The sequence below is a fragment of the Sphaeramia orbicularis genome, chromosome 7 (assembly GCF_902148855.1).
Source record: "Sphaeramia orbicularis chromosome 7, fSphaOr1.1, whole genome shotgun sequence".
NCBI lineage: Eukaryota > Metazoa > Chordata > Actinopteri > Kurtiformes > Apogonidae > Sphaeramia > Sphaeramia orbicularis.
In genome coordinates this window covers 19,857,560-19,884,773 of record NC_043963.1, presented here as the reverse complement: position 1 = coordinate 19,884,773, position 27,214 = coordinate 19,857,560, and the positions used below count along the sequence as shown (strand labels likewise).

At 35.3% G+C, this 27,214-nt stretch overlaps 1 protein-coding gene across 1 annotated transcript in view; it reads left to right on the top strand.

The window, feature by feature from the left end:
* Positions 1-872: 872 nt before the first annotated feature.
* Positions 873-27,214, top strand: part of LOC115422909 (probable G-protein coupled receptor 153) — a 45,977-nt gene continuing 19,635 nt past the window's right edge. The window contains exons 1-2 of the mRNA XM_030139533.1: positions 873-1,268; positions 19,097-19,526. Coding sequence (XP_029995393.1) covers positions 895-1,268; positions 19,097-19,526 — 804 coding nt within the window. The 5' untranslated portion in view covers positions 873-894. The remainder of the gene's footprint in view (positions 1,269-19,096; positions 19,527-27,214) is intronic.

Here is a 27,214-nt window from a genome sequence, read left to right as displayed (position 1 = left end):
GTCCCTTTTCAAAATAAAATCGCTGGAAGACTGGTGGAAAAAATTGCTTTAATATTAACCACAATTTTTTTTCTTTGCGGCCCGGGACCAAATGGTCAGTCCCCGGACCGCAGGGGTTGGGGAACACTGCTGCAGACCACATTGGACCTGAGACTGTTGCCTCACTGTCTTGTAATATGTGTGGAAATGACCAAAAATAGTCACTTGCCAGATAAAAGGTTAAAAATAGTGAATGAATCTCGTCAGTCCCAATACTTCTGTCCTTGGACCTTTAAACCACTGTCTTTTCCTGGTACAATTATGAATTGATTAATTGTGCAGTTATAATTGAAAAAAAAAAAAGATTTACATTGAAAAAAACCATATCAAGGTCACTTCCTTTGCGATCACTATCAGTTGTTCACTGTAAATGTCTTCCATATTTTCTGGGTAACTGTAACAGATTATGTTGACAGTTCTTTTTCCTTTTAATTACATATTGCTGATACCTTTACTCCCCTGCACTCGCTGTGATTAATATAACCGCATTAGTCGACTCGGATGAGGGATTATGTATGATGAAGGATTATTTGCCACTGACTGTCTAATGTTCATTACACCCTCGTTCTGATCTCCGTGCTTCCTCTTTTCTCTCTTTCCTCTCCAGTGTCAGAGTTGTAAAGGATCTGGCTCGGCTCTCCGTCCTCCCCCTCTGCGTCACGCCGCTCCCATGACCTTTTCCCGCCGCGCCAAACCCATGGAGAGTGCACGCCCACCCAGATAGGATGCCTGACCTGCCCGACTCCCAGCGTCCCCTCCTGCCCGCCTTCACCACCTCCTCCTCCTCCTCGTGTCTACCTGCTCTTACCATCGGTTCCTCGTGGCCTGCCAGGCTCCGCCCAGCCCCGCTCCAACATGGTGGATGAAGTAACCACCATGAAGGATGACGTCATCAACGCCAACACGCTGGCTTGGCTGGTCTGCTCGGGCGTGTCCATCCTGGCCAACACTTGGAGCATCCTCAGCGTCAGTGCCAAGCAGAAGAAGTGGAAGCCGCTAGAGTTCCTCATCTGCACGCTGGCGGGCACGCACATCCTGAACATGGCCATCCCCATCACCATGTACTGTGTCATAACGCTGCGCCGCCAGCACTCCAACTACGAGTGGAACGAGGGCCTGTGCAAGGTGTTCGTCTCCACCTTCTATACGCTCACGCTGGTCACATGCTTCTCCGTCACCTCTCTGTCTTATCATCGCATGTGGATGGTACGCTGGCCCGTGAACTACAGGTAAGGCTGCTGTTAGATTAGATTGGATTAGATTGGATTACACTGGATTACATTAGATTACATTAGATTGGATTAGATTACACTGAATTACATTTGCTTGGATTACATTGGATTACATTACATTGGATTGGATTATATTGGATTACATTATCTTGGATTGAAATAGATTACATTAGATTACATTACCTTAGATTGAAATAGATTATGTTAGATTACATTAGATTGGATTGGATTACATTACATTGGATTAGATTACATTAGAGTACCTTATCTTGGATTGGAATAGATTACATTAGATTACATTGGATTGGATTACATTAGATTAGATTGGATAAAATTACATTAGATTACACTGGATTACATTAGATTGGATTGGATTAGATTTAATTACATTAGATTGGATTATATTACATTACATTAGATTGGATTGGATTGGATTACATTAGATTGGCTTGGATTACACTGAATTACATCAGATTGGATTACATTAGATTGCATTATCTTGGATTGGAATAGATTACATTAGATTACATTGTATTGGATAAGATTACATTAGATTACACTGGATTGGATTAGATTACACTGGATTACATTAGATTGGATTAGATTGGATTGGATTAGATTTGACTAGATTGATTAGATTATATTAGATTGGATTGGATTAAATGATCTTTAATTAGATTACATTAGATTACATTTAATTACATTGGATTGGATTACATTGTATTACATTGTATTGTATTAGATTGTATTGGATTACATTAGATTACATTAGATTGGATTGTCCTATATTAGTTTGGATTGGATTAGATGAGATTCAAAATCCATGCTGCTACACCATACATTTGATACAAAAAATCATTACTGTCACATTACTTATTATACATACTGTATGTATGATATATATATATATATATATATATATATATATATATATATATATATATGTTATGTGTTATGTTATATTAGGTTATGTGGTTGTGGTGGTGGTGGTGGTGGGGGGGGGGGTCAATACTCCCATAAAAAAATGTCCTGCCCGCGCAAAAGAAAGTTTGCGAAGTTTCAGGAGGTAGGGAAAAGATAAATGAGCTTCACAACAGCGGGAGATGTAAGGAATTATTAACGCGTGTTAAATTTCACTTTCACTTTGCGCATACCCATTGTGAGGTACCGCCCCGTATATACCACCACCACCACCCCACCCCCTCGCCAGTGAATAAGAAGGATGGAAACTGGCCAACCGCTCCCAAGAAACACTGATTAGATTGGATTGGATTAGATAGAACTTTATTGATCCCATAGGCAGATTTGAAAAATTAAGGTTCCAGTCGCAGCAAAACCCTGAATGTACACAAGATAAAAAGGGAAAGAAAATGAACAATAACTATAAAAACTAATCGTAAAAACAAGCAATTGCACATTAAAAGTACTAGTAGTAATAAATAATAGAAGTAGTAATAATTAATCATAATAAAAATAAAAAATAATAAATATTAGAAAAAATAAGAGAAATTATTAATAATAATAATAATAATAATAATAATAATAATAATAATAATATTGTCACACCCACACTGTGCTGTTCATCCTGTTCAGTTTGCAGTTTTCACCCTAAAAGTAAAAAACCCCAACAGATTATTACTATATTTATAAAGCACTAGATTTGACCTTCTTTGTCGTCACTCCCATTAATAAGATGAAGTTGTTTACGAAGTTAAGCTGGACTGGTTTTGTCCTTGAAAGCTTTTTGTCTCTCATCCAAGAGACTTCATCTGTTCACTGAACTTTGAAAAACAAGGATGAATGATGAGCTGGATAAATAAGACCTTACACAGATACAAAGGTGAATAAAAAAGTAACAAAAGGGATCAAAATGTAGCTTCTGCTGTTTGTTGTCCATCCAGGAATATACGTCATTTTAGGATTTACAAAGTCCTTTTTTTATCAATGTTGTGTCTGGAGTTTCTGACCAGGAGAAACATAAATGCCTGAAAACTACATTCTGTTTTCATTCATTAATTTCATTTCTATTTCTGCAAACAAATTCAGAGATGACAGATATATTTATAAAGCTGTTGAATTGGCTTTTATTTATCATTGATATTTGTAAGAATCATGCATGAATCACATAAATAACAGCCAGATTTTAAGGCATGATTCATGATGATGAGGATACAGGAAAATGGAAATGGAAATGAATGGCAAAAAAATGGCATATTTTGAGTCTTTTATTTTAGAGACCCCCTATATTTCACACGTTTTTTAGGGTGGTACAGTGTAGTGGGAACCAAGAGGGTCCTGCGTTGGTGGGAATTTGCACTTCAATAGATTATTTGATCTAATTCGCCCATAGGTGTAAATGTGAGATTGAATGGGTGTTTGTCTTTATATTAGGGTTGCACGATTAATCGATTTTTAATCTAAATCAGAATATTTAACCCTATAATGCCAAACGTATCATATTTGATACATGAGTTTTGAAGCCCTCTACATGATTTGTGTGATATTATCTTTCTTGAAAAACCTGATGTATGCAATTAGATACATGCAATACATGGATAATCCACCAGGGGGAGGAATTCGTTCACCAGAGGCCTTTCCAGTGACACTACTAGATTGTCATTAATGAGGAAGGAGGAAGAACTTTTGAAAATTTTTGAAAATTTTCGAAAAAAAATTTTGAAAAAAAATTGCTTTTGACAATTTTGAAAAGGAATTACCCATTTGTTAGACATGTTTGTGTTATATTATGTCTTTCTTTGTTCAAAAATAATATTTGAGCATTGAGACCCAATGTATCAAATATGATACAAAATGGAAACTCATTCATGGAAATTGATGTTTTAAAAAATGTTTAGGTTGTTCAGAAGGACCAATAAAGGCTCCAGTTTCAAAGAACTGGAATTTTCTGTCAATGATTTAATAGTTAAGGCTTTACATTGTTAATTAGGACGATGTTTAAAAAAGGGTAACTGTCAAATCGAATTTCATCTCTCTCGTGTCTCCAGGCTACCGTAGGCTCCTCCTCCTAACTGTGAGAGCGGTCTCCACAGTCTTTGGTCTCCACACACCAGTACAAAAATGCCGTTTGCTAAGGAGAGTATGAAGTTTGTGGCTAAAAATAGCGCGAGCAAGTCGAAGTTTCCGATGAAGACCAAACCATTCCTCGCTGCAAACTCAGCAACACAACAAACTTATTTCAGCACCTTAAACTTCATCACACGCCAGAGTGGCAGCAGTGCGTTGCATTGCGGACTGCACACGAAAATGACGTGTTGGCTAAAACACCACCACCAGCCCGAATCAAAATGGAGTTTTTAGAGGAAAAAATCTGAATTTTATTTTGGCCTAAGTCGTGCAGCCCTTTCTTTATATGTATATATGATAAACTGGAGACACATCCAGGGTCTACCCCGTCTTCACCCATTGGTAGCCAGGTTATGCCCCCCCCCCCCCCCCCACTCACAACCATCTTGAGGATTAAACAGTTCAGAAAATGAATGAATGAATGAATGTCTTATTTATAGTCATTAGTTTCTTCCTGTTTGTCTTTTGTCTGTTTTCTGGTTAGATGATTTGAACCATCTGGTAAAAACATATTTTCTTTTCTTGGATTATAATCATGCCACAGATTTTGATTTCATTTTTGCAGCCTTTTTTTTTTTTTATTAAGTTCTACTGCATTCTTTAAAAAGTATCAATAATAGACAGTGTTGTAGCTGATTTTAAGAAAGTATAGGAATTCTCTATTGCAATTAAAAGTAAAAGTACAGCGATATTAACAGCAAAATGCTAATAAAAGTACCAACTATAAAAGTACTCATTATGCAAAATGGCTCTTTTCAAAGTGTTATATTTATTTATTCAGTTTGTATCACTGCTGTTTCATTATCCGCCTCTTTAACTTGTTCTTTAGAGGAGAAGCTCTTGCATCAGGTGAACTCTTTCTCTCGCCGTCACATCTGCTGGTTGCGGTTATTTGGGGTAACACCATGTAAAACCCTCTAGACTGAGCATCTGCCATCTCTAGCTTCCAGCTCCATTTGGCGCCACACAACAAGTGATATTACAAAGTAACGCTGAATAATAACGATCAGGTTCACCTCACATTAGCAGTCAACACCCCGCCACAGTAACACCACTCTGGTCCTGTTAGAATCCTGAGAAGACATATCTGCTGTTCACACATAATCAGATGTTCTGACTGATGTCGTTGCTTCCTTCGCAACATTTCGCGCCTATTTCTGTCTTTATGTAGGGATACACTAGCGCTGCTTTAACAGAAACTGCTCTGATTTAACTGGTCTACAAGTAAAATGCTTCCAGAATGAAAGTAGTTGAACTTTACTAAATTTGAGGCACTAGTCCACAGGTGTCAAACATACGGCCCGGGGGCCAAAACCGGCCCGCCACAGTTTCCAATCCGGCCCGCAGGATGAAGTTGCAAAGTGCAAATTAGGGCATCAAACTCAAAAATAATATCATAATAACCTATAAATAATGACAACACCCTTTTTTTTTCTTTGATTAAGTGCAAAAAACATTAAATTCTGAAAATATTTACATTAACAAACTATCCTTTAACAGTAAAATGTGATTAACCTAAACAAATATGAACAACCTGAAATGTCTAAAGCACAAGTGTCAAACATGAGGCCCGGGGGCCAAATCCGGTCGGCCAAAGGGTCCAGTCTGGCTCTTGGGATGAAGTTGTGAAATGCAAAAATTACACTAAAATATTAATCATTTTAGTTCAGGTTCCACATTCAGATCAATTCTATCTCAAGTGGGTCAGACCAGTAAAATACTATCATAATAATCTATAAATACTCACAACTCCAAATTCCTCTCTTTGTAAATGTAAAAAATTTCCTGAATTTACACTAAAACAAAGTATAATTTCACAAAAAATGTGAATAACCTGAATAAATATGAACAACCTGAAATGTTTTAAGAGAAGTAAGTACAATTTTAACAATATTCTGCCTGATATTAAATGTTTTGTGTATTTGTAGACCCGCTGTGATCTGTAAGTTATAATGTACATGTGTAAATGATAAACTGAAGCATAATATTGTTAAAATGACACATATTTTTTCAATTTGTTCATGTTATTCACATTGTTTGAAAGGATAGTTTGTAGATGTAAACATTTTCATTGTTTAATTTCACTTTTTTCACTATAAAACATGAATGAATGAATGAATGAATGAATGAATGAATGAAATCTTTATTTTGAACATGTAGACAGTGAAAAAAAACAAAAATCAACCAACAAAATATAAGTACTGGTACATAAATGATTGGTACATAAATAGGTACATAAATAAATAAATAATAATGAAACAAAGGAAATGAAATTATACATGCTCAAAAAGGAGTAGGAAGAAGTAAAAACTTATATACTCCTACCTCCAATTTCTATTCCTTATGATCATTATATAGCAGTTATTATTTTGTATGAATATTGTAATAATAATAATAACAACAACAACAATAGTATACAATATCACACATCCTTTCACCTATGTACACTAATATGATAATACCCATTTACAACTTTTCCTACAAGATATTAATACCAGATATTAATACAAACTAAAAAGAACAAAAACAAAACAAAAACCAAACAAACAAAAACCCTCAAATGAAAACACATATACATACATAATATAAAGACGTATAATATTCCATATTGTCCTATATAGTAATAATATATTCATATATCCATATTTAAACTAGATATTATCAGCACTTATGTGGCAAAGCCCCACTGTGAAAAACATCGGATTCCCCCTCAGGCCCCTTCTTCTCTGTATTCTGGAAAAAGTCATCTGTAGAGAAAATTTTTGAGCTGACATTATTTATATATTATTATGTTATTTTACTAGTTTGACCCACTTCAGATCAAATTTAGCTGAATGTAGCCCCTGAACTAAAATGAGTTTGACACCCCTGGTCTAAAGAAAATTAAGGGCAATTTTAACAATGTTCTGCCTGTTACTAAATGTTTAATGTCTTTGTTGATCTCATCTGTAATGCACATGTATAAATGATAAATCGAGGCATAATATTGATAAAATAGTACTTATATTTCTTAACAAATTTCATTTTTTTCAGGTTATTCACATCCTTTTTGTTTGGATGGTTTGTAAATGTAAATATTGGCATAATTGAGAGTTATTTTTTGCTCTAAAACAATTTGGAGTTGTCATTATTTATTGGCTATCATGCTATTATTTTACCGGTCCGACCCACTTCAGATTAAATTGGGCTGAATGTGGCCCCTGGAAAAAAATGAGTTTGACATCCCTGCACTAGTCGCTTTGCCATTGACCCTCATGATCATTTGGAAGTCACCACAAAAATAGTTTCAGGTCTTTAAGGGTTAAACCATCACTAGTGGTCGACCTCTAAAGGGTCTGATTCACACCAGACATTTTGGCTCATGTCAGCAGGAAAAGTTTGCAGGTGATTAAACGTTCCAAAGAGTCATGTCATGGCGTCGGCCTGCACAAACCAAAGTCCTAAACTCCCGCAGCCGTTGAGAATTCGAATCATTACTCTTCTTCATTTTCTGCCTGAACGAGTCAAAATGCCTGCGATGGAAAGTGTCTGAAGTAAAACTCAGGTTCTCCAGAAACGGTTTAACCCTTTCATGCATGAATTATGAGAACCTTAATGGGTCAAAATGCAGTAATGTCCCATCAGAGAGCTAAATTTAATTGATTGCCATTCCAACATTTATTTCAGTATAAAGTAGCTCCTTGTTTTTGATAATCCCTTATGGTCCAACTAAAGCAAAAATGAATTTAAAAGTAAAAATGTGGGTCAAATCGTCTCTAAAATGTCCCTTCAGAGAGATTTTGAATACCGTTTTTTGACCCTAATCATGATATTTTTCCTGAATGTTTTTATTCCTCTTTAGGCCTGAAAAAAATAAAGCAATTGAAAATTTTTTTATGAACCTATTTTTCATGGAGTTGCAAAAATATTCACTCAGCTGGACATCATGCATTTTAATTTTTGAAGCAAAGAAACATGTATTTACTGATACACTGTGTGAAAAGTATGAAATTAATTTTTTTTAATGCTGCTAATCTGGTGTTTTGTCACATTTTAACATACTCTAATATTAGTTATTATTCACTTTATGAAGATATTATGCAAAAAAAAAAAAAAAATGTTTTGTTTAAGAAAATGGTTAATTACAGTCTATTAACAATAACAAGCAACTGATTTACACTCAGACCTGTTACTGCAGATCAGGTTTATCAAGAACAGCAAAGTTACAGTAACGGTATGAATGTCAGTGTATAGGATGATGCACAGGCGCCCACTGTGTTGGCTGATACAGAACTAAAACAATAAAACCCATGACTATACAAGAGAACAGCTGTAGAATAACTGTCCACTGTAGTGACCAGTATGCATGAAAGGGTTAAAGCCTATGATTCACGCTTATTTGGGTAGGTTATGGATGTCTATATTGTCTGGAATACATCATGGCATCAGTATAGACGTAAGAGGCTGAATCATGTTCATCTTAGATCCCAGATTCCATTTGGACTGAGTAATGACATAATAAAGAAGGCGGCAGAGTAATAAATCTGAGACCATATTGATCACATACAAGGTTAGAGCTGTGGAAGTGAAGAACACTTCGAAGCACAGCGAAGATGCATTTTACCACTACAAACTGTTACTTCGAACCAAAAGGAGCTGTGTTTGGAGGTGATCATGGGCAGTAAAATGGAAATGCACATTATTTTAGCTTTTTTATGTGTCTTCCTATGTCTGCCTGAAATATGCTTGAACCACTGTCTGTTTTTTTTATCCAGTGACAATAAAGTGTTGAATTGAAATGAAAAAAAACAAAACGAAAAATGACAAGCTACACTATGTGGACAAAAGTATTGGGACATGTTGAATTCAGGTGTTTCTTTTCTAATGGGTCTGGGCAAAAAAGCAATACTGATAAATGCCATTAGTACCCTGACCCCCAAAGGGGAGGCAAGGGGTATAATTTGTGGTTCAGTTTGTTTGTTAGCAGCAAAACTATTGATTGAATTCATACCAAACTGAGTTTATAGATTGGCAGTGACCCAGAATAGATCTAATTACATTTTGGGAAAAGTAAGTCAAAATTCAAATTTTTAATGAATTTTTAAACTTTTTTTTTCTCCCCATTTTCATATAATTGGGGAAATGTCAAATGTCTGCAGCAGCAAAACTATTGGTTCAATTCATACCAAACTGGGTTTATAGATTGGCAGTGACCAAGAATAGGTCTAATTACATTTTGGGAAAAGTAAGTCAAAATTGTAATTTTTAATGAATTTTTAAACTTTTTTTTTTCTCCCCATTTTCATATAATTGGGGAAATGTCAAATGTCTGCAGCAGCAAAACTATTGGTTGAATTCATACCTAATTGGGTTTATGGATTGCTAGTGATCCAGAATAGATGTGGTTACATTTTGGGAAAAGTAGATCAAAGTTTAAATTTTAATGAATTTTTTAGATCCTTTTTTTCCCCCATTTACTTATAATGGGCAACATTTCAAATGTCTGCAGCAGCAAAGCTATTGGTTTAATTCATATTAAATTGAGTTTATAGATTGCTAGTGACCCAGAATAGATGCCATTCCATTTTGGGAAAAGTAGGTCAAAGTTAAAATTTTTTATGAATTTCTTTAATCCGTTTTTTTCCCCATTTACTTATAATGAGCGAAATTTCAAATGTCTGTAGCAGAAAAACTACTGGTTGAATTCACACCAAATTGGGTTTATAGATTGCTAGTAATCCAGAATAGATATGGTTTCATTTTGGGAAAAGTAGGTCAAAGTTCAAATTTTTATGAATTAAAAAAAATATCTCCCATTTACTTATAATGGGCGAAATTTCAGATGTCTATAAAAACATCAATTTTGTTTCAGTTTACTCCAAACTTGGCACATATATAGAGGCAATTGATATGCTGACATCAGCACACACATAGACATGATGACATCAGCTGGATCGATGCCAAAATAATCTACAATACATATGAGGGGTGGGGTTTGTTGTGCCTGGTACCACTTGTATAATTTTATATTGTGATAAATATCATTGCATTGCATTGGTTAGTTTTGTTTAAATTGTTCTATTTGCTTCCAAAATCCCTCAGAGATGGTTTTTACTTAATTTCTCTCCACACAGATTTAGTATTTTTTTTGTTGTTTATTAATCCATGACTATGATTTTAAAAATGTCCTACCTCTAAATTTCTAAAATACTTTCCATGCTCTGACTGTTAGCAATAATCTTCTACCACAACTCACCATCTACTTTCCTCACATCTCACTTAGGAAGAAAAATCTCCCATTAAACTCTCAAGAAATATTGATGTTTCTAAACTACATGGACAAAAACATTGGGAAACATCCTATTCATGCTGATTTGAGATATAAACATCAATATTTCCCTGTACTTTTGTGTACTTTGTGGGTTGTTGATGTGATAAAACTGCGGTTAGATTCATTGTTAGCTCTCTCAAACACATAAAGTGCCTTCATGTCCTGTGGTAACGGTCTGCACAAAGCCGGGCCAATTTTGCAGCTCCGCTCAGATAAGCAGACGCTCAAATAAGATATGCAAACTTCCTTTTTAATCAATGCTCAATCTTGCTATCTATATTGCTTGTGCAGCTGTCTCTACTGGCTGATGCCCACATGGCGATATCAGGGCTTTACACAAATACTTTTATCTCCCTCATCTGTTCTCTCCCTCTCCTCGTCTTGTTTTCAAGTCACTTTCAACACTACAGTGTGGTGGAGTGATAGCTCAGGTGATGCACTGTGTAATTGCTATTCATCTTTCATTTACATCGCTCCACGTTCGCCCTGCTGAGCTAGCATGGCTGCCTTGTCTCTGACACTAACACACACTGAAGGCCTGAATTATGAATTCCAGCCTTGTACTTCGGCATCTGTTCTCATCACCCTGCGCTCGCTATCTCTTAGGAGCTTTTCCCATCGCAACGCTCTCTCTCTCTCTCTCTCTCTCTCTCTCTCTCGCTCTCTCTCTCTGTCTCTCTGTTAATAGATTCAAGCAGCTTGGTGACGTAACCTCGCCATCATATGTACCCCAGGCACATTCAGGAAAGGCTGGCGTTATTACTCACAGTGACAACAAGACCTACTTGTCTTTGCACAAAGATAGAGGCTGCTGCCCCCTCTGTGCCGCTCATACATCATTAGCTTACTTGAACTGACACAACATAAGTTACAAATATTAACTGTACTATTACACAGAACAATAACTTTATTTATAGCGCACCGTTCACGTCAAGGTCACAAAGAGTTTCACACAAAAGACAGAAAGTAGATGTTACAAAATCAAAGAATCAGATGAAAACCAGCAGATAACAAAAAGAACACTAAAAGGGACAAAACACCATAACTTTTAGGGGAACTTTTATTTATCTTAACAGCAGTGGTGTAGTGGTCCCTGGAAAAGTGGGTATACTTTCAATTTTTGCCTTTTTTTTTTTTTTTTTCAGTAGTCCAGAAAAAAGCCCTGTTTTAGAAATAGTGACATATAAGACTACTCTATTTACTACTCTGCTCTATTTAGTCAGTGGAATTTGCTCACTTTTATAAAATGATCATGACTTGATCAGGAGCAGTTTGTAGGTTTTACTGGTCACACAAGCAGCTGCATGAATGGAAATGTATTCAACATGAGGCAAACATAGGATAACATTTAACATTGGTTTGTGGTAGCGCTCTAGTTGGAGCAGCAGCCCGATGTCCCTAATCATCGAACTCAGTTTCGTTTGATGTATTTTGTACTGTCAAATGACAATAAAGGCAATTCTGATTCTGACATTAGCCTTTCATAACGTTAGCCTTTCATAACGTAAGCCTACACCAATGTTTTTCAACCTTTGGGTCGGGACCCCACGTGGGGTCACCTGGAATTCAAATGGGGTCGCCTGAAATTTCAAGTAATTGATAAAAATTTAAAAAAATAAATAAATAAATAAAAATGTACTCATAAAAAATATATGTGAGTTGACAGAGACAATCCCAATCCATAAAAGACATGACAAACTGTGAACCTGAAACTGAAGCACTGTGGTTCTATTTATCTGTCAAATGTTCATTGTGGTCAGTTTCAGATGCTGCAGCTCTTTCATAATTCATAGTTTGAGTTCTTGTTTGTTCAGTATTAATTGTCAGCCTTGTAAATCCAAGCTGGACTGACTGTACATATCCTGACCAAGGAAAATAAAATTCTCACTTTGTGCAGTAATCTACACCTGGCTTTTCTGCCTCCGTCCATAATAATATACATTATATAGACTACATGTCATCTAAAATTAACATTTATTTGCAACATAGTATAGCAAACTATTACATGATCAAAAACAAATTAATTTGAGCAAAAAAAAAAAAAAAGTCTCAGTTTTGAATGTCTGGGGTCGCCAGAAATTTGTGATGTTAAAATGGGGTCACAAGGCAAAAAAGGTTGGGAACCACTGGCCTACTCACACAGTTTAACTATTGGCGACAACATCTCCTCTCCTCTAAATGTGCAGTCATATGTCCAGTAGTTTAAAACAGTGACTCATTCTGAAACCACCTTAAAACTTACCTCTGAGTTATGTATTCCATGGAAGTAGGTTCTCTCGATATGTGTCACTCACTTGAAAGTCATTTATTCTGCCTTTTTGCTCATATTTCCAATAATCGGGCATCTTTCAACGAGACATGCAGTGACCTGTCAATCAGGTTCCAGAGGTGGCCAGCGCTAGTTAGCAATATTTTCCTTGGAATGACCTGCCCTACTCTGCCTCTGATTGGTTCATCAGTCCTCATGCCTAAAGTTAAGCAATCTAATCAGTGAAGGCAGCGAGTATTAGCCAATTAGAGGCAGAGTAGGGCGGGTCATGACTTCACCATCCAAGGGGAAAAAATGAGCACTTTGGCTCGCAGATACTACTGAATGGTGCACATCAGGGTGATATTAACAGTGGGTATACGCAATGATGACTGAAAAATAAGTAGGTATACGTCGTGTACTGCCGTATACCCTGGACTACACCACTACATAACAGCATGTCTGTACACCGACTACAATGAGGCCCAAGTTTGTACGTCTATTTTATGTACAGTCGTGGAAAAAATGATTAGACCATCAAAAGTCATCAAAAACAATGGTTATGAAATCAAGTACTAACTCCTGTGTGTATCATGTGACTAAAATGGACAGAAAAGAAAAAATGGAATGTCTAAAAGCACTGTTTTTGTCAGTACAATGCCATAGACATTGATGTAAGAACTTATCCCTGTAAAGCCTGAACCATTACATCATTGACAGAAAATTCCAGTTCTTTATTGGGTCTTCTGAACAACCAAAAAATTTTTTTTCAAATATCAATTTCCATGTATGAGTTTCAATTTTGTATCATATTTGATACATCAGGTCTCAATGCTTAAATATTATTATTTTTGAACAAACAAAAACATAATATAACACAAATATGTCTAACAAATTGGTAATTCCTTTTCAAAATTGGGAAAGTTCTGCCTCCTTCCTCATTAATGACAGTCTTGTAGTGTCACTTAAAATTGTTTCTTAGCAGTTTTTATTCCATTTTGTCACTTTCTGATGCCCTGTGGTGTACACTACTAGCATCTTTAGCATAACTTCAGTGCTCTTTTAGGTCATTTTTTTTAATATATCAAAATATAACTACCATATAAAACCCCTTTAATAAGGCAATAACTCCCCTGAAAACCTGATCATGATCTAAAATATTGACATATGCTATTCCTGTCAAGCATTTTTATTTTTTCTTCCCTCTTCATCATCATGGATCATCTGTAAAATTAGGTTATCATTGATGCATGATTCACACATGGGAGAAATAATTCATTACTAATTCACTTTAATGAAGATGCATGCGATGCTCACCATTACCTTTGAAGCATGATGCGCAGTATCATGAATTTCAGTCACTTTTCCTCAAAGACCTACAGTCGTGGAAAAAATTATTAGACCACCCTTGTTTTCTTCAAATTCTTGTTAATTTTAATACCTGGTACAACTAAAGGTACATTTCTTTGGACAAATATAATGATAACAAAAATAGCTCATAAGAGTTTAATTTCAGAGCTGATATCTATCCATTTTCCATGGTTTTCTTGATAATAACCAAAATCACTTCAGTTCTTACATCAATATCTATGGCATTGTACTGACAAAAACAGTGCTTTTAGGCATTCCATGTTTTCTTTTCTGTCTCTTTTAGTCACATGATACACACAGGAGTTAGCACTTGATTGCATAACCATTGTTTTTGATGACTTTTGATGGTCTAATATTTTTTTCTGCAACTGTGTTTTGCTGAAAAAGTCACTTTTTCTTCAGTTTTCTCTGTTTTTGATATAACCTTCAACTTTAATCTGAGCTTTTATGAATATCTACATGATCAGTAAATTAAATATCAGAAAATACAGGGTGTATAAAAAAAACTATAGATTTTGAAAATTACGCCCAGTTCCGCATTTGATAATTTTTGGAGTTTTCTTTTCTGGACGTCGGTAGGTAAGGGATTGGTGGATATTTGTCCAAATTTACAAACTCAGGTCAAGACAGGCCTAACCCAAACCCTAACCCTAACTTGGCCTGTCGTCAGTGACATTTTCAGGCCTAAACAAGTTGAATTAACTTTGAAAAGCATGAACAGCTGCCATGGGTAAAGAAATGAAATTGACATGGTGGCCAAAGTGTTAATGCTGTAAACTGGCAATTTTGTGGAAAACCAGACGGATGCCCATTGTCCCCTCCCATGACCTTTGATTGGATTTAAATCCCACCACTACTTTGTGCAAACCAGTTTTGCCTTGGATTGCGCAGTTTGCCCCTGCTCACTCATGCATGAAAACCTGGGTCTGTAAATTTGGACAAATATCCACCAATCCACTACCTACTGACGTCCATAAAAGAAAATTCCAAAAATTATCAAATGCGGAACTGGGGGGGGTTTTTTTCAAAATGTATAGAGTTTTTTTTATGCACCCTGTACATGATATTCACTGAAAAAACACAAAATAAAGAGGATTATAATATAATAAATAGTGAGAAATTGCTTAAAACAGCTTAAAAAAAAAATCGAAAAAAAAAAAAAAATTTTGGAGTTGCCACAAAAGTATCTCTGGATCTTTATGGTTTAAGAGTAGGTAAAAAAAAATCATGCGATCACAGAAATGTTAAATGGAAGCCAGACTGGATTAATGCCTTCCCATTATAGAGGCAAGAAACAAATGATGCAGAATAGATCCTTGTATGTTAACTGTCCCGTCACATGTGATTTTGTTTGCCTTTTTTTGACCTTTTGCCCTTTGTATTGAAGTAACTGATGCTTTTCTCTGTAATGTGACTATTTTCCCTTCAAGCTAGACACTTTTGTTTACACTCCTGATTTGTTGCTGAAGTGTCGAACAGCTCAGCGCCACTTTAGGTGCAAATGTTTTGGCAGGATGGCACAATCTTTCATCAAGTTTTGAACATAAGAAGGCCGGCCTTGCCATCCTCTCAGATGCATGCGTGCTGTTGCGAGCTTTGAAAGTGTTGCAGCGCCAGAGGACATAAACGCATTCAACAAATTGCTCGACTGTAACAATTACTTGGAGGTGAGAGGAAATAGAAATCCCCTCGCGCTGAAATAGACCTAGATGACAAATAGACCAAGGGACATGAAAAGCAATCTTTTACCATCAGTAAAGCTGCGGTTTTCTTCTATTCAGCTCCGGTTTTTCAAAGTGATGTCTGCTTGGCATATTGTACTTTTTTCACTTTTTTATTTCCCAGGAGCAGCTCTGCCATTTTACAGCCTTCAGAATGTTTCCCATAGGTTAAAGTAAAGTGCAGTGTCATTTTACAGGTTGTCACTATTGTACTCCTCTGTTTAAGCTTTTTTTAGACATGTCCCCACTGTACTCGTTGAATTATTGAAGTAAAGCAGCTGTAATTACAGGCTCTACCTCTTTATATCACTGTCTTTTGTTTTTGCTCTAGCTACACTTTGGGTGTAGATTTTTTTTTTTTTTTTTTTTTACTATTTGCATCGCATAGACAATAATCTTGAAATGTTAATAGCTGTGACAGTTGAATACATCGTATTTGTCCATGCACTTTTCTGATTTGTATTAAATTCCGTGCAGTTCTAGTGCACCATTTCCAATGCACCAGTATGTCAAACTGTTTTATGAGTTTATTTATTTTTTCAGTTTAATTTATTTCACTTCAGCTATAGTCAGTGTTTTCCATTGCATGTGCATTTAAAAAAATCTTTTATCTGAATTTACAATTTTTTTGTTTCAGAAATTAAGAGGAAAGCCTTGATTATAAAGACACAGAAAAAGATAAGAAATATAATTACCTTGAAAGACCTAAACAGCCGCTGGCAACCAAAAGCATCTAATGATTTAAAATATTTAATAACTTCTCAACTAGTTATCCCATGATTACATTTAAATAATTCAAGTAAAATGCAGTTTTGTATCTTTTCATGTGGATCAGATCAGATGTATCTTTTTGATGGAAATACCACCATTTCCTGCAACATTGATTCAGCAGTAAAACCTGTGTACTTTTACAGACGATAATGGTTCAGAAATGTTTGTTTTTACATCCAGTTAGTGATATATTTTGTCGGAAACGTCATTTTTCTTGAGTTCTCTTTGTTCTGATTTAATAAAGTTTGAATTTACTCTGAACTTTTGTGAACATCCTCATGGTCAGTAAATTAAATGTAGAAAAATACCAGATTTTTACTGAAAAAATGTTACATTTAGAGAATAATATTATAACTAGCGTATTGACCTGAGGTTCACCATGGGTTCTAGATCCTCTGATCCAGTTCATTCCTTTACTTTCTTTACTTTTTTGGTAAATTCCACTAGCATTTTCAGTTGGATAACCTTTCAGTTAGGTCTTTAAGAGTTAAATTAATTAATATTAACTTGATAATTACAACTGTGGTTCATTAGTCATTTTATTCTAGTAAACCATGACTGATAACATTTAGGGAAAACTAAACCAAAGCTCATTTAACCTTCAGTTGTTTCCTTAAATTCATGCTACATTCTTTTACTTTTTTTTTTTTTTTTAATCAATCAATAATTAAAAAAAATATATATATATTATTCTGTAGCTATTTGGTATTTTGAGGGTAGAAAATGCAGGAAGAAAGAATATGACATTATATATGGTTTACAAAATTGTTTATTAAAAGTCCCATATTTTGCAAATATGTTTTACTCCTTTACAATAAGAATTATTGTCGATAAATCAAAATCAAAGTGATTTTACTTTTATAAACCAGTATCCTAACTAATGCACCACTGGAGCCTGTTAGTGACCATCTGACAAAAGCATTGAAACAACCCGGAACACTTTAGGGAGCATTTATCAGTGACTTGGGAATGTCCTTAAACACATTTTAAGCAACAGGGGAATAACCGTAAAGAAAAATTTTGGTTTGGTATGTTTTCGGTACAGGGGTTCGATAGATTTTTATGTTTAGTAATGTTTTAGTAAAGGAGACTGATTTCAATAAAAAAAAACTTTAAATATAACCGATCTTCACGAAACAATGCTGGCACACCGCTCTTGTTTTGTTGACTTGTCTTTCTCCGTTGACATAACTGTCAGGGAATCTGAAATGTTCCCAAATTGGAGACCTTAGAGAAGATGGAGGGTCTTCCAGCTCTGGTTTTGTACCTGTAATGCTGCTCTGAGCGGCCATACTGGTTCATGTTCAGCATGTGTATAGTGTGTGTACCACTTAGACCACAGGTGTCAAACATGTGGCCCGGGGGCCAAATCCGGCCCACCAAATGGTTGAATCCGGCCCTTGGGATGAATTTGTGAAATGCAAAAATTACACTGAAGATATTAACAGTCAAGGATGTTCAAATCATTTTAGGTCAGTTCAATCTAAAAATGATCAGACCAGTAAAATACTATTATAATAATCTATAAATAATGAAAACGGTCTCTTTGTTTTGGTGTAAAAAAAAAAAAAAAAAAAGTTACATTCCAAAAGAATATTTACATTTACATACTAGCCTTTTATTTAAAAAAATGTGAATATCTGAAATGTCTTAAGAGAAATATGTGGAATTTTAATAATATTCTGCCTGTTATTTAATGTTTTGTGTATTTGTAGATCCACTGTGATCTCTAAGTTGTGATTCACATGTATAAATGATAAACTAAGGCATAATATTCTTAACACTGCACTTATTTTACTAAAGAATTTTCAGGTTGTTCATATTTGTTCATGTTATGTTTGAGTGCAATTCATAGTCATTCAAAGTTATTATTATCCTGTTATTTATATTATTTTACTGGTCCGGCCCACTTTATATCATATCAGACTGTATGTGGCCCCTGAACTAAAATGAGTCTGACACCCCTGACTTAGACGTCGGTCTAGGATATCAAATATTGCACATGAGTTCAGTTTGCGTTCACCTTACTCATACTGTGTGCATTCCACTTCAAGGTTTGTGTGGAAACTGAAGGCGAGTGTTTGTGTTCTTCACATAGGCTATATGTATTTGTTCGATACACCTCCATATTGTATTGAAGGCCCCAAACCGAAGTGATTCGGTACAAGCGAGTGCACCATTACACCCCTATTAAGCATGTTAGAAAATTTGTCCAAAATGGCGGTTTGTGGAGCTCATACTATGGCCTTAGTGTTAAACCAAAGGCAGCTGTTGGTGACCACCTGAAAAATGCTCTAAAAGTTGTTGTTTCTTCTTTCAGGTTGAGTAACACTAAGAAGCAGGCCGTCCACACAGTGATGGGCATCTGGATGGTGTCCTTCATCCTGTCGACACTTCCCGCCGTGGGCTGGCACGACACCATCGACCGCTTCTACACCTCCGACTGCCGATTCATCGTCACAGAGATCGGCCTGGGCTTCGGCGTGTGTTTTCTTCTGCTGATCGGAGGCAGCGTGGCCATGGGCGTGATCTGCATCGGCATCGCTCTCTTCCAGACCTTCTCCATTCAGGCCGGCCACAACGCGGACAAGAACAAGTTCAACGTCCCCACCATCGTGGTGGAGGACGCCCAAGGGAAGCGCAGGTCGTCTATCGATGGATCGGAACCGCTTAAAACATCGCTGCAGATCACGTACCTGATCAGTGGCATCGTCTTCATCTATGACTTCCTGACTGGCTTCCCCATACTGGTGAGTTCACACCAGGAGTTTTTTCACCTTTACATTTGTCATAAATGTATACTGTTTATACAACACCTGTTTCCTGTTTTTGTGCTTTAATTTTCTATCAAGACGCGTGGTTTGCACAGTAGCATTAATAGTAACATCATTCTTTTAATAGATATATATCTCTTGATAATTTTTGTGCATTTTATCTGTTATTCTTCCAATAGCAAATAAAAAGTTATCCCTCTTATGAATTATAATAAAGGATTTTAACTTTTGCTCCAAGATGTCAGGCTGGAGTAGACATACAGTCACGGAAAAAATTATTGGACCAGTCATCAAAAGCAATGGTTATGCAATCAAGCACTAACTCCTGTGTGTATCATGTGACTAAAAAAAAAGATTAAAATCTACAGCAGTTTTTAGAATTCTACAGCAGATGTAATCAGACTATTTTAGTTTAATCAGAATGAGTGGGACACGGAGACTGTTGAGTTATAAGAAGGCGTATAAGATGGAAGACGTAAAGATACACTGCCAGGACAAAAAAAAAGTCACGGAATTTCTTGTTGGACTACCAGTAGCTTCAATTATAGGACAAATATGGTAGAATTTTTGCCATGCAGTGCTAACGCAAGGTTAAAAATAAAGGTTAACACAATTTCCGTCCAGAGCTGCATCAACTTTCTGCAAAAATATTCTACTGATGATGGGAGAGTTGCAAAACTGCCCAAAGTCTTCACCCAAAGATTCTCATTGGGGTTCAGATCTGGACTCTGTGGTGGTCAATCTACAGTCACAGAAAAAATTACGAAACCGTCAAAAATCATCAAAAACATTTGGTTATGCAAGCAACTCCTGTGTGTATCATGTGACAGAAAAGAAAACATGAAATGCCTAAAAGCACTGTTTATGTCAGTACAATGCCACAGATATTAGGGCTGAAAGATATATCGTTATCGTATCTATATCTAGATATGAACATTCAAGATATTAATATTGAAAAAGCAACGATATAAACAATATAGATTTCCCCCGCGCTCGCCCTACATGCCCAGCTCTGGTAAAGCAGAGCTGCAGTAAAATGTTTGATTTGTAATTTATTTATTCGTACTTTATGTTAATGTTGATGACTGGCAGGGAGTTCTTATTAATAAAACTGCACTTTCCACATTCTTTTGTATTATAATGTTTGTATTTTTCTGAAAAATGCTTGGTTTTCACTGAACCCGTAGTCGTATCGTATCGAGATATCTGGCATGAATATCGAGATGTGAAATTTTGTCCATATCGTTCAGCCCTAATAGATATTGATGTAAGAACTGAAGTGATTTGGGTTATTATTAAGAAAACCATGGAAAATGGATAGATATCAGCTCTGAAATTAAACTCTTATGAGCTATTTTTGTTGTTATCATTATATTTGTCCAAACAAATGTACCTTTAGTTGTACCAGGCATTAAAATGAACAAGAAATTGAAGAAAACAAGGGTGGTCTAATAATTTTTTCCACAACTGTATTTCTTAGCTTGTCTTGTTTGCTACAAGCCAAATACAAACACATTTACACATGAATAAGGAATATCATTAATAATTACATCTACTAAAACACACCAACACAACACACAAACTATGTTGAGAAAGACATCTAAAGGGTCAACGTTTCATGAGCTCAGAAAAACAGGCCTGTTTTTAACTACCAGAGCACACTTAAGACCAAAACCATCAACAAACCAACACTATATATCTACAAACTGTATCACTCATGGAATAAAGTATAAAACTCATTTTTTACACACAAATTTATTATCATATCATCAAGTTTTCTCCTTCAAACTGAAACTCATAATCACATAATTTTTTTTTTTTTTTTTACAAAATCCACATTACTCTGTTTTATAATCTTATAATCATGTGCTGCATCAGCTGATAGTTTACATTATAGCTCTGTTTTTAGACAGAAAACACCCACAGTAAAACCATAAACCACCTCTGTTTTCTGTACGGTTTGTGTTGTCATTAGCTGAACTAAAGATCTGTTTGGACGTGTACAAACAAGATCAGAACTGTCACAGTTTAGTCTGAACCATAGATCAACAAACAGCAGCTTAGAAAAAATAATATCTCATAATAACTTTATACCTTCATAAGCCTCAGAATCAAACTCACCTGTGTAGAAGAAATGCTTCAGTTCAGCATCAAACTCCATTCTTTTGATGTGGAGCAACAGTGCTTCTAGCTTTTTTATCACTTTGTCACGTTCTTTTATGTTTCTTAGTGGTTCTCATCCCATCTGGTCACTCTCTGATGCTTTGCTCAAAGGCCCTGTGGCACCAGAGAGACTCATTACTCCCTCTAGTGGTCACATAAATCCCCAAGATTTACTTCATGTCTGTATAATCTATTAAATTTGTGCCTTTATTGCAACTTCAGACCTCTTTATTGTAAACACTATGATAATTTTAGACTTTTTTTAATATTTGAAAGGCTAATTACTATATATATATATATATATATCCCCATATGTAGCTTAAGGAGGAGTAGAATTGAGCTTATAAAGGAACACTTCATCCTTCGGTGTGTCATAAACATTCCACATTAAGACATTTGGAGGTGTGTAGTTTTCAATGGACAGGAAGTGGATGGAAAACTGTATCCTGAACAAAAAGTGTGAAACAAAACTCATGGAATAAAGTATGAATAAAATGGAAACGCTCAAGTAAATCACAAGCAAATTTGTACTTCAAATGAGTGATATTTAGCTTTTTTAAATGGAATTATGCATTTTAAAACATTTCTCTGTGGTCTACATAAACTGTAAATGCTATGCTTGGGTCTGAATTCTTCATGAATTCAACTCCACAGGTCCATCTTCAACCCTATTTCTGAGTAATGACACCAGAAAGGTCGTTTTGAGCGCTGGCCCTTTAAATGCAAATAAGCCACTTCAGGCCCCGCCCCCTTCAGGTTGTTGCCTGTGCTTTCTGTCCCGTTCAGCCACTTGTATTCGTTAATACAACCAACAACTGAACATTTTAGGTAATCGGCTCGAAGTTTGGACATATTTTCAGTTTTTACTACAACCGCTGCTGCTGATAAACATTTATGTCGTACTCGTAAGTCTGGACCTTATATGTGCGAGTGTCGTGACGTAACTAGTTATAAAACGTAAAAAATTAAGCAGGAATTAGAACAGGTTGTAGAAATCCACTCGATTTTTGCTGTAATGAATATAAAAATAGCTTTGCAGCACCTGGAGGGTTCAAATTCAAACTTATGAACTATTAGGGTCCAAATACACAAATAAATGAACCAAAGACTAATAAAAGTGGGTTTAGCAAAACGTGACTCCTTTCAAGTAGAAGCATTTAATCACATTCCACCTCTGGTTGTGATGGAGACAGTTGTTCAGATTTCAGTTTGTTTTTCTTCCTGTTGTTGTCTTTTTGTGGCTTGTGTTTGCACATACTTCCATGCATTCTGCAGAACAGTGCAGTGTTTTCATCTTTCGTTCTTGATGTGCTCATACAGGCTGAGATTCAGTCCTAGCAGCCATTTTGTGACCTCTGTGTCCTTTCTTTTCTTAGGGTGTGAGTTTTATAAGGGGCGAAGGAGGTTAATTGAGTCAGCTCTGAGGAGAGAGAGAGAGAGAGAGAGAGAGAGTAGCGATATGGTTAGACTGGATAAAAATGAAAAATTAAGGTGAAAGAAATGGGTTGAGGGTGAAGTAAACCCACAGTGTGTCTGTAACCATACCATTCTGATGTATTATTTACATCAGTGCTTTAATGTCTCTGTTCAGTGGCTGTAAGTAGGGCATGCTCAGTGTGTATGTTTCTGCTTATAGAAGGAGGGCGAGTGCATTTTCAGAGATGATTTTCACTGACGTCTGTCCAAACTAAAACAATATTAATCATCCTAATGTAGAATTACAGCGCAATTACACAAACTTACACATACACTTTAATGGTGGCTGTTTTATGTCTTGTTTTCTGTCACATTCCTTGGGACTGCAGATGAAAAGTAGTTTTATATTTTACCAATTCTGGCATATTTACATGGGTGTACTTTTTATAAATATGCATGGTCCCTATTAAATAAACCAATAAATAATTTTTTAAAAAGTCAGTTTCATCGATCATACATTGGTGGCCAAAGTTTTTAGAACGCTTGGCATATTTAAGGTGTTCCATCTGTTTTTGTTTTGCTTTTATAATTTGTCATTAACCCATAAAGACCCAAACATCTACTGTCGACCAAAAGCATCTACAGATCAGAACTTTTTAATAAGTGTTCATCCATTAATCCTATCAATACATATTGATCATTGAGGTAAAATGCAGTTCATCATCTTTTCATGGTCATCAAATATGACCCATTTGGATGTTCAGAGGCTCCGTAGTTACCGTGGAAACACCGGCATCCTCTACAACATTAATTCACCAGTAAAACCCATGGAGTTGGATCAATGACAGTGGATGGAGACACTTTGTTTATGTTCAGTTAATGATAAATTTTACTGAAAAGTCACTTTTTTTTCTTTCATTTTTTTCTGTTTCAATACAATAACCTTTGAATTTACTCTGAGCTTTGACGAACATCTACATCACAGGTGTCAAACATGTGGCCCGGGGCCAAAACCGGCATGCAAAGGATCCAATCCGGCCCACGGCATGATTTTATGGAGTGCAAAAATTACACTGAAGATATTAACAATCAAAGGTGTTGAACTGGTTTTAGTCCAGTGTGATCTAAAGTAAAATAATAGTCTAATAACACTTCCAATAAAATGTGACCAACCTGAAAATTAAGTACAATTTTAACAATATTCTGTCTGTTCCTAAATGTTTTGTGGATTTGTAGATCCAATTTGTAAGTTGTGTTAATAAATTGATACATAATATTGTAGACATTCTTATTTTAGTTACACATTCCAAACGCCAAAATTTCAACAATATTATGTTTGTGAAACATTGTGTGTAATGCACATGGACAAGTGATAAGTTGAGGCATAATATTGTTAAAATGTAGCCTATTTTTCTTAAGAAATTAAATTTTTTTCTGATTATTCACATCTTTTTTGTGAAAAGATAGTTTGTAAATGTAAATATTTTCATAATTTAATGTTTTTTATTGCACAAAAAATGAAGGGAAAAACTTGGAGTTGTCATTATTTATAGGGTTGTTACTGCTATTATTTTAGTGGTCTGGCCCGCGTGAGATCAAATTAGGCTGAATGCGGCCCCTGACTAAAACGAGTTTGACACCCCTGATCTACATGATCAGTGAATCAAATGTAGGAAAATAGATGATTTCACTGAAAAAACACAAAATGCAGAGGATAATATTATAATAAATGACAATAAATAACTTAGGAAAGGTTAAATAGAGAGAAAAATTAATTCAGGAACTGCCACAAAAGTACAACCGGGTCTAAAATATCCATAAAACAAATGAAATATCTATGAAATCATCATGCTCAGTAAACCACAGACTAAACTTTCATAAGGATATTTAGGTCATTTTCCTTACAAAAAATCATACGAGGCCTATAGTTCAGTGTCAGTGTCACACAATCAGGTTCCTTCACAGAAGATCGTACCATTTTTCATGAACTTTATCAAATTAAAAATCATGTTTTGGAGGCAAGGAATGTTAATATTTCAGATCTGTCAGGTGTTCTATTAATTTTGGCTTCCACTGTACCTGGGATGTGATGCTTGTAGATCACCGACTGTTGCAGAAGATTACAGATCACATGCGGAACAGATTAACACAAGTATCATCTTTAGGGAACTTCGGGCTTTAAAAGTACGGTGTCGCTTGTCTTTCCTTCCGAAGAAACTGATCCCTCAAGTGCATTATCACTGAGTGGAAGAAGCAAGCTCTGTTTCAAAGTGTTGCCATTTGGTTTGCAAATTCCCCCCTCAGGTTCTCCTTTATTTTTAAACAAGCCATTTCATTGGTTTTCTATGAGACCAGAGAGCCTGTAGAAAGCTCAAGCTGCCAAACCAGTCATGGCCCTGTCGTCTTAAAGCAAGCCACAGTGGTAGTGGTTCTTCCATAAGGGCTGGTGTTTCGTGAAAGTAGAACAATCTAATTGCAAGAGTCTGTTGTAACGGTTGGAGTTTTGTTAAATGCAGCTTCACTTTTGTAGAATATCACTTACAACATCCAAAAATGAGAACAGTATCTACACTACAAACAAAAAGTTAAGGATATTTCTTTTTCTTTTTTTTTTTCCCCTTTTTTTTGTCATTTTTGCTATTTGTAAATAAAACTGTCTGGTCATTAAAAAAATGTGTTTCAATTCACACAAAAAAAGTAAAAAGCGATGTGTAAGAATCCCAACTGAAAAAAATTGCCCAAAAATTAAAAATATCCTTACCTGTTTGTTTGTAGTGTATGTCATAGTTGTTTATATGCAGCATAATATACTGTCTTTGTATTTTTATTTTTTTTTAATTAAATAAGCTTTTGCATTTTCTTCTTCCCATTCCTTTTGGAGCAATACATACTGAACTTATTTTGTTATTACAAGTGTACAGGGCATTTGCTATATCGTCTTGATCACCTCTATTTATTAATTTATTTGCTCTGCTATTAGTTCCTTGTACGTGTGAAAGATTAGTTTTTTCTCCTGCTTGAAACAAAGAAAGAAATGACTGAAAATGAATCTACACTACAAACAGTATCTACACTACAAACAAAAAGTTAAGGATATTTCTTTTTTTTCCCTTTTTTTGTCATTTTTGCTATTTGTAAATAAAACTAAACTAAAAAAATGTGTTTCAATTCAATTCACACAAAAAAAGTAAAAAGCGATGTGCAAGAATCCCAACTGAAAAAAATTGCCCAAAAATTAAAAATATCCTTCACTTTTTGTTTGTAGTGTATGTCGTAGTTGTTTATATGCAGCATACACAATATACTGTCTTCGTTTTTTTTTGTTTTTTTTTCAAATTAAATAAGCTTTTACATTTTCTTCTTCTCATTCCTTTTGGAGCAATACATACTGAGTTTACTTTGTTATTACAAGTATACAGAGCATTTGCTATATTGTCTTGATCGCCTCTATTTATTAATTTATTTGCTCTGCTATTAGTTCCTTGTACGCGTAAAAGATTACTTTTTTCTCCTGCTCAAAACAAATAAAGAAATGACTGAAAATGAATGAAGCTTTATTTGTATCAACTTTAAAAACCATCACTATCTACACATGCTTTCATACTGATACATGGAGCAGACAGATAGATTACAGTGGTCAACTTTTTTTTTTCTTTTTTTTTAAGAAATTATCTACCTCAGAGATAAAATGTGCTAAATCTTACATTAAAAAGATAAGCTGGGAGAAAAATTACAAAAGTGCTGGTTAGCTCATGTTTTCAATGTATGATAAAGTGTTATTATACATATATCGAATTATGTACATTTCTATAGATTTGTAAATCCATAGTATATATAAAAGTATAAATCACTAGAAAGAGCCTGAGAGGTGAATGTATTGTAATGTGCAGACATGACTCACTTTTCCATTGACCCTCAAAGTGGACGAATATAACTTGCCCATAAAAGTTTGTTTAATGTAAAAACAACTTAGTTTGTTTTTCGATGTAAAGTTTTTGCGCTTGCAAGAGGTGGCTTTTTGGGCGTAGTGAAATTGGTATATCGCGCAAAACTAAAATGGAAAGAACTAGAGTCTCACGAACAAA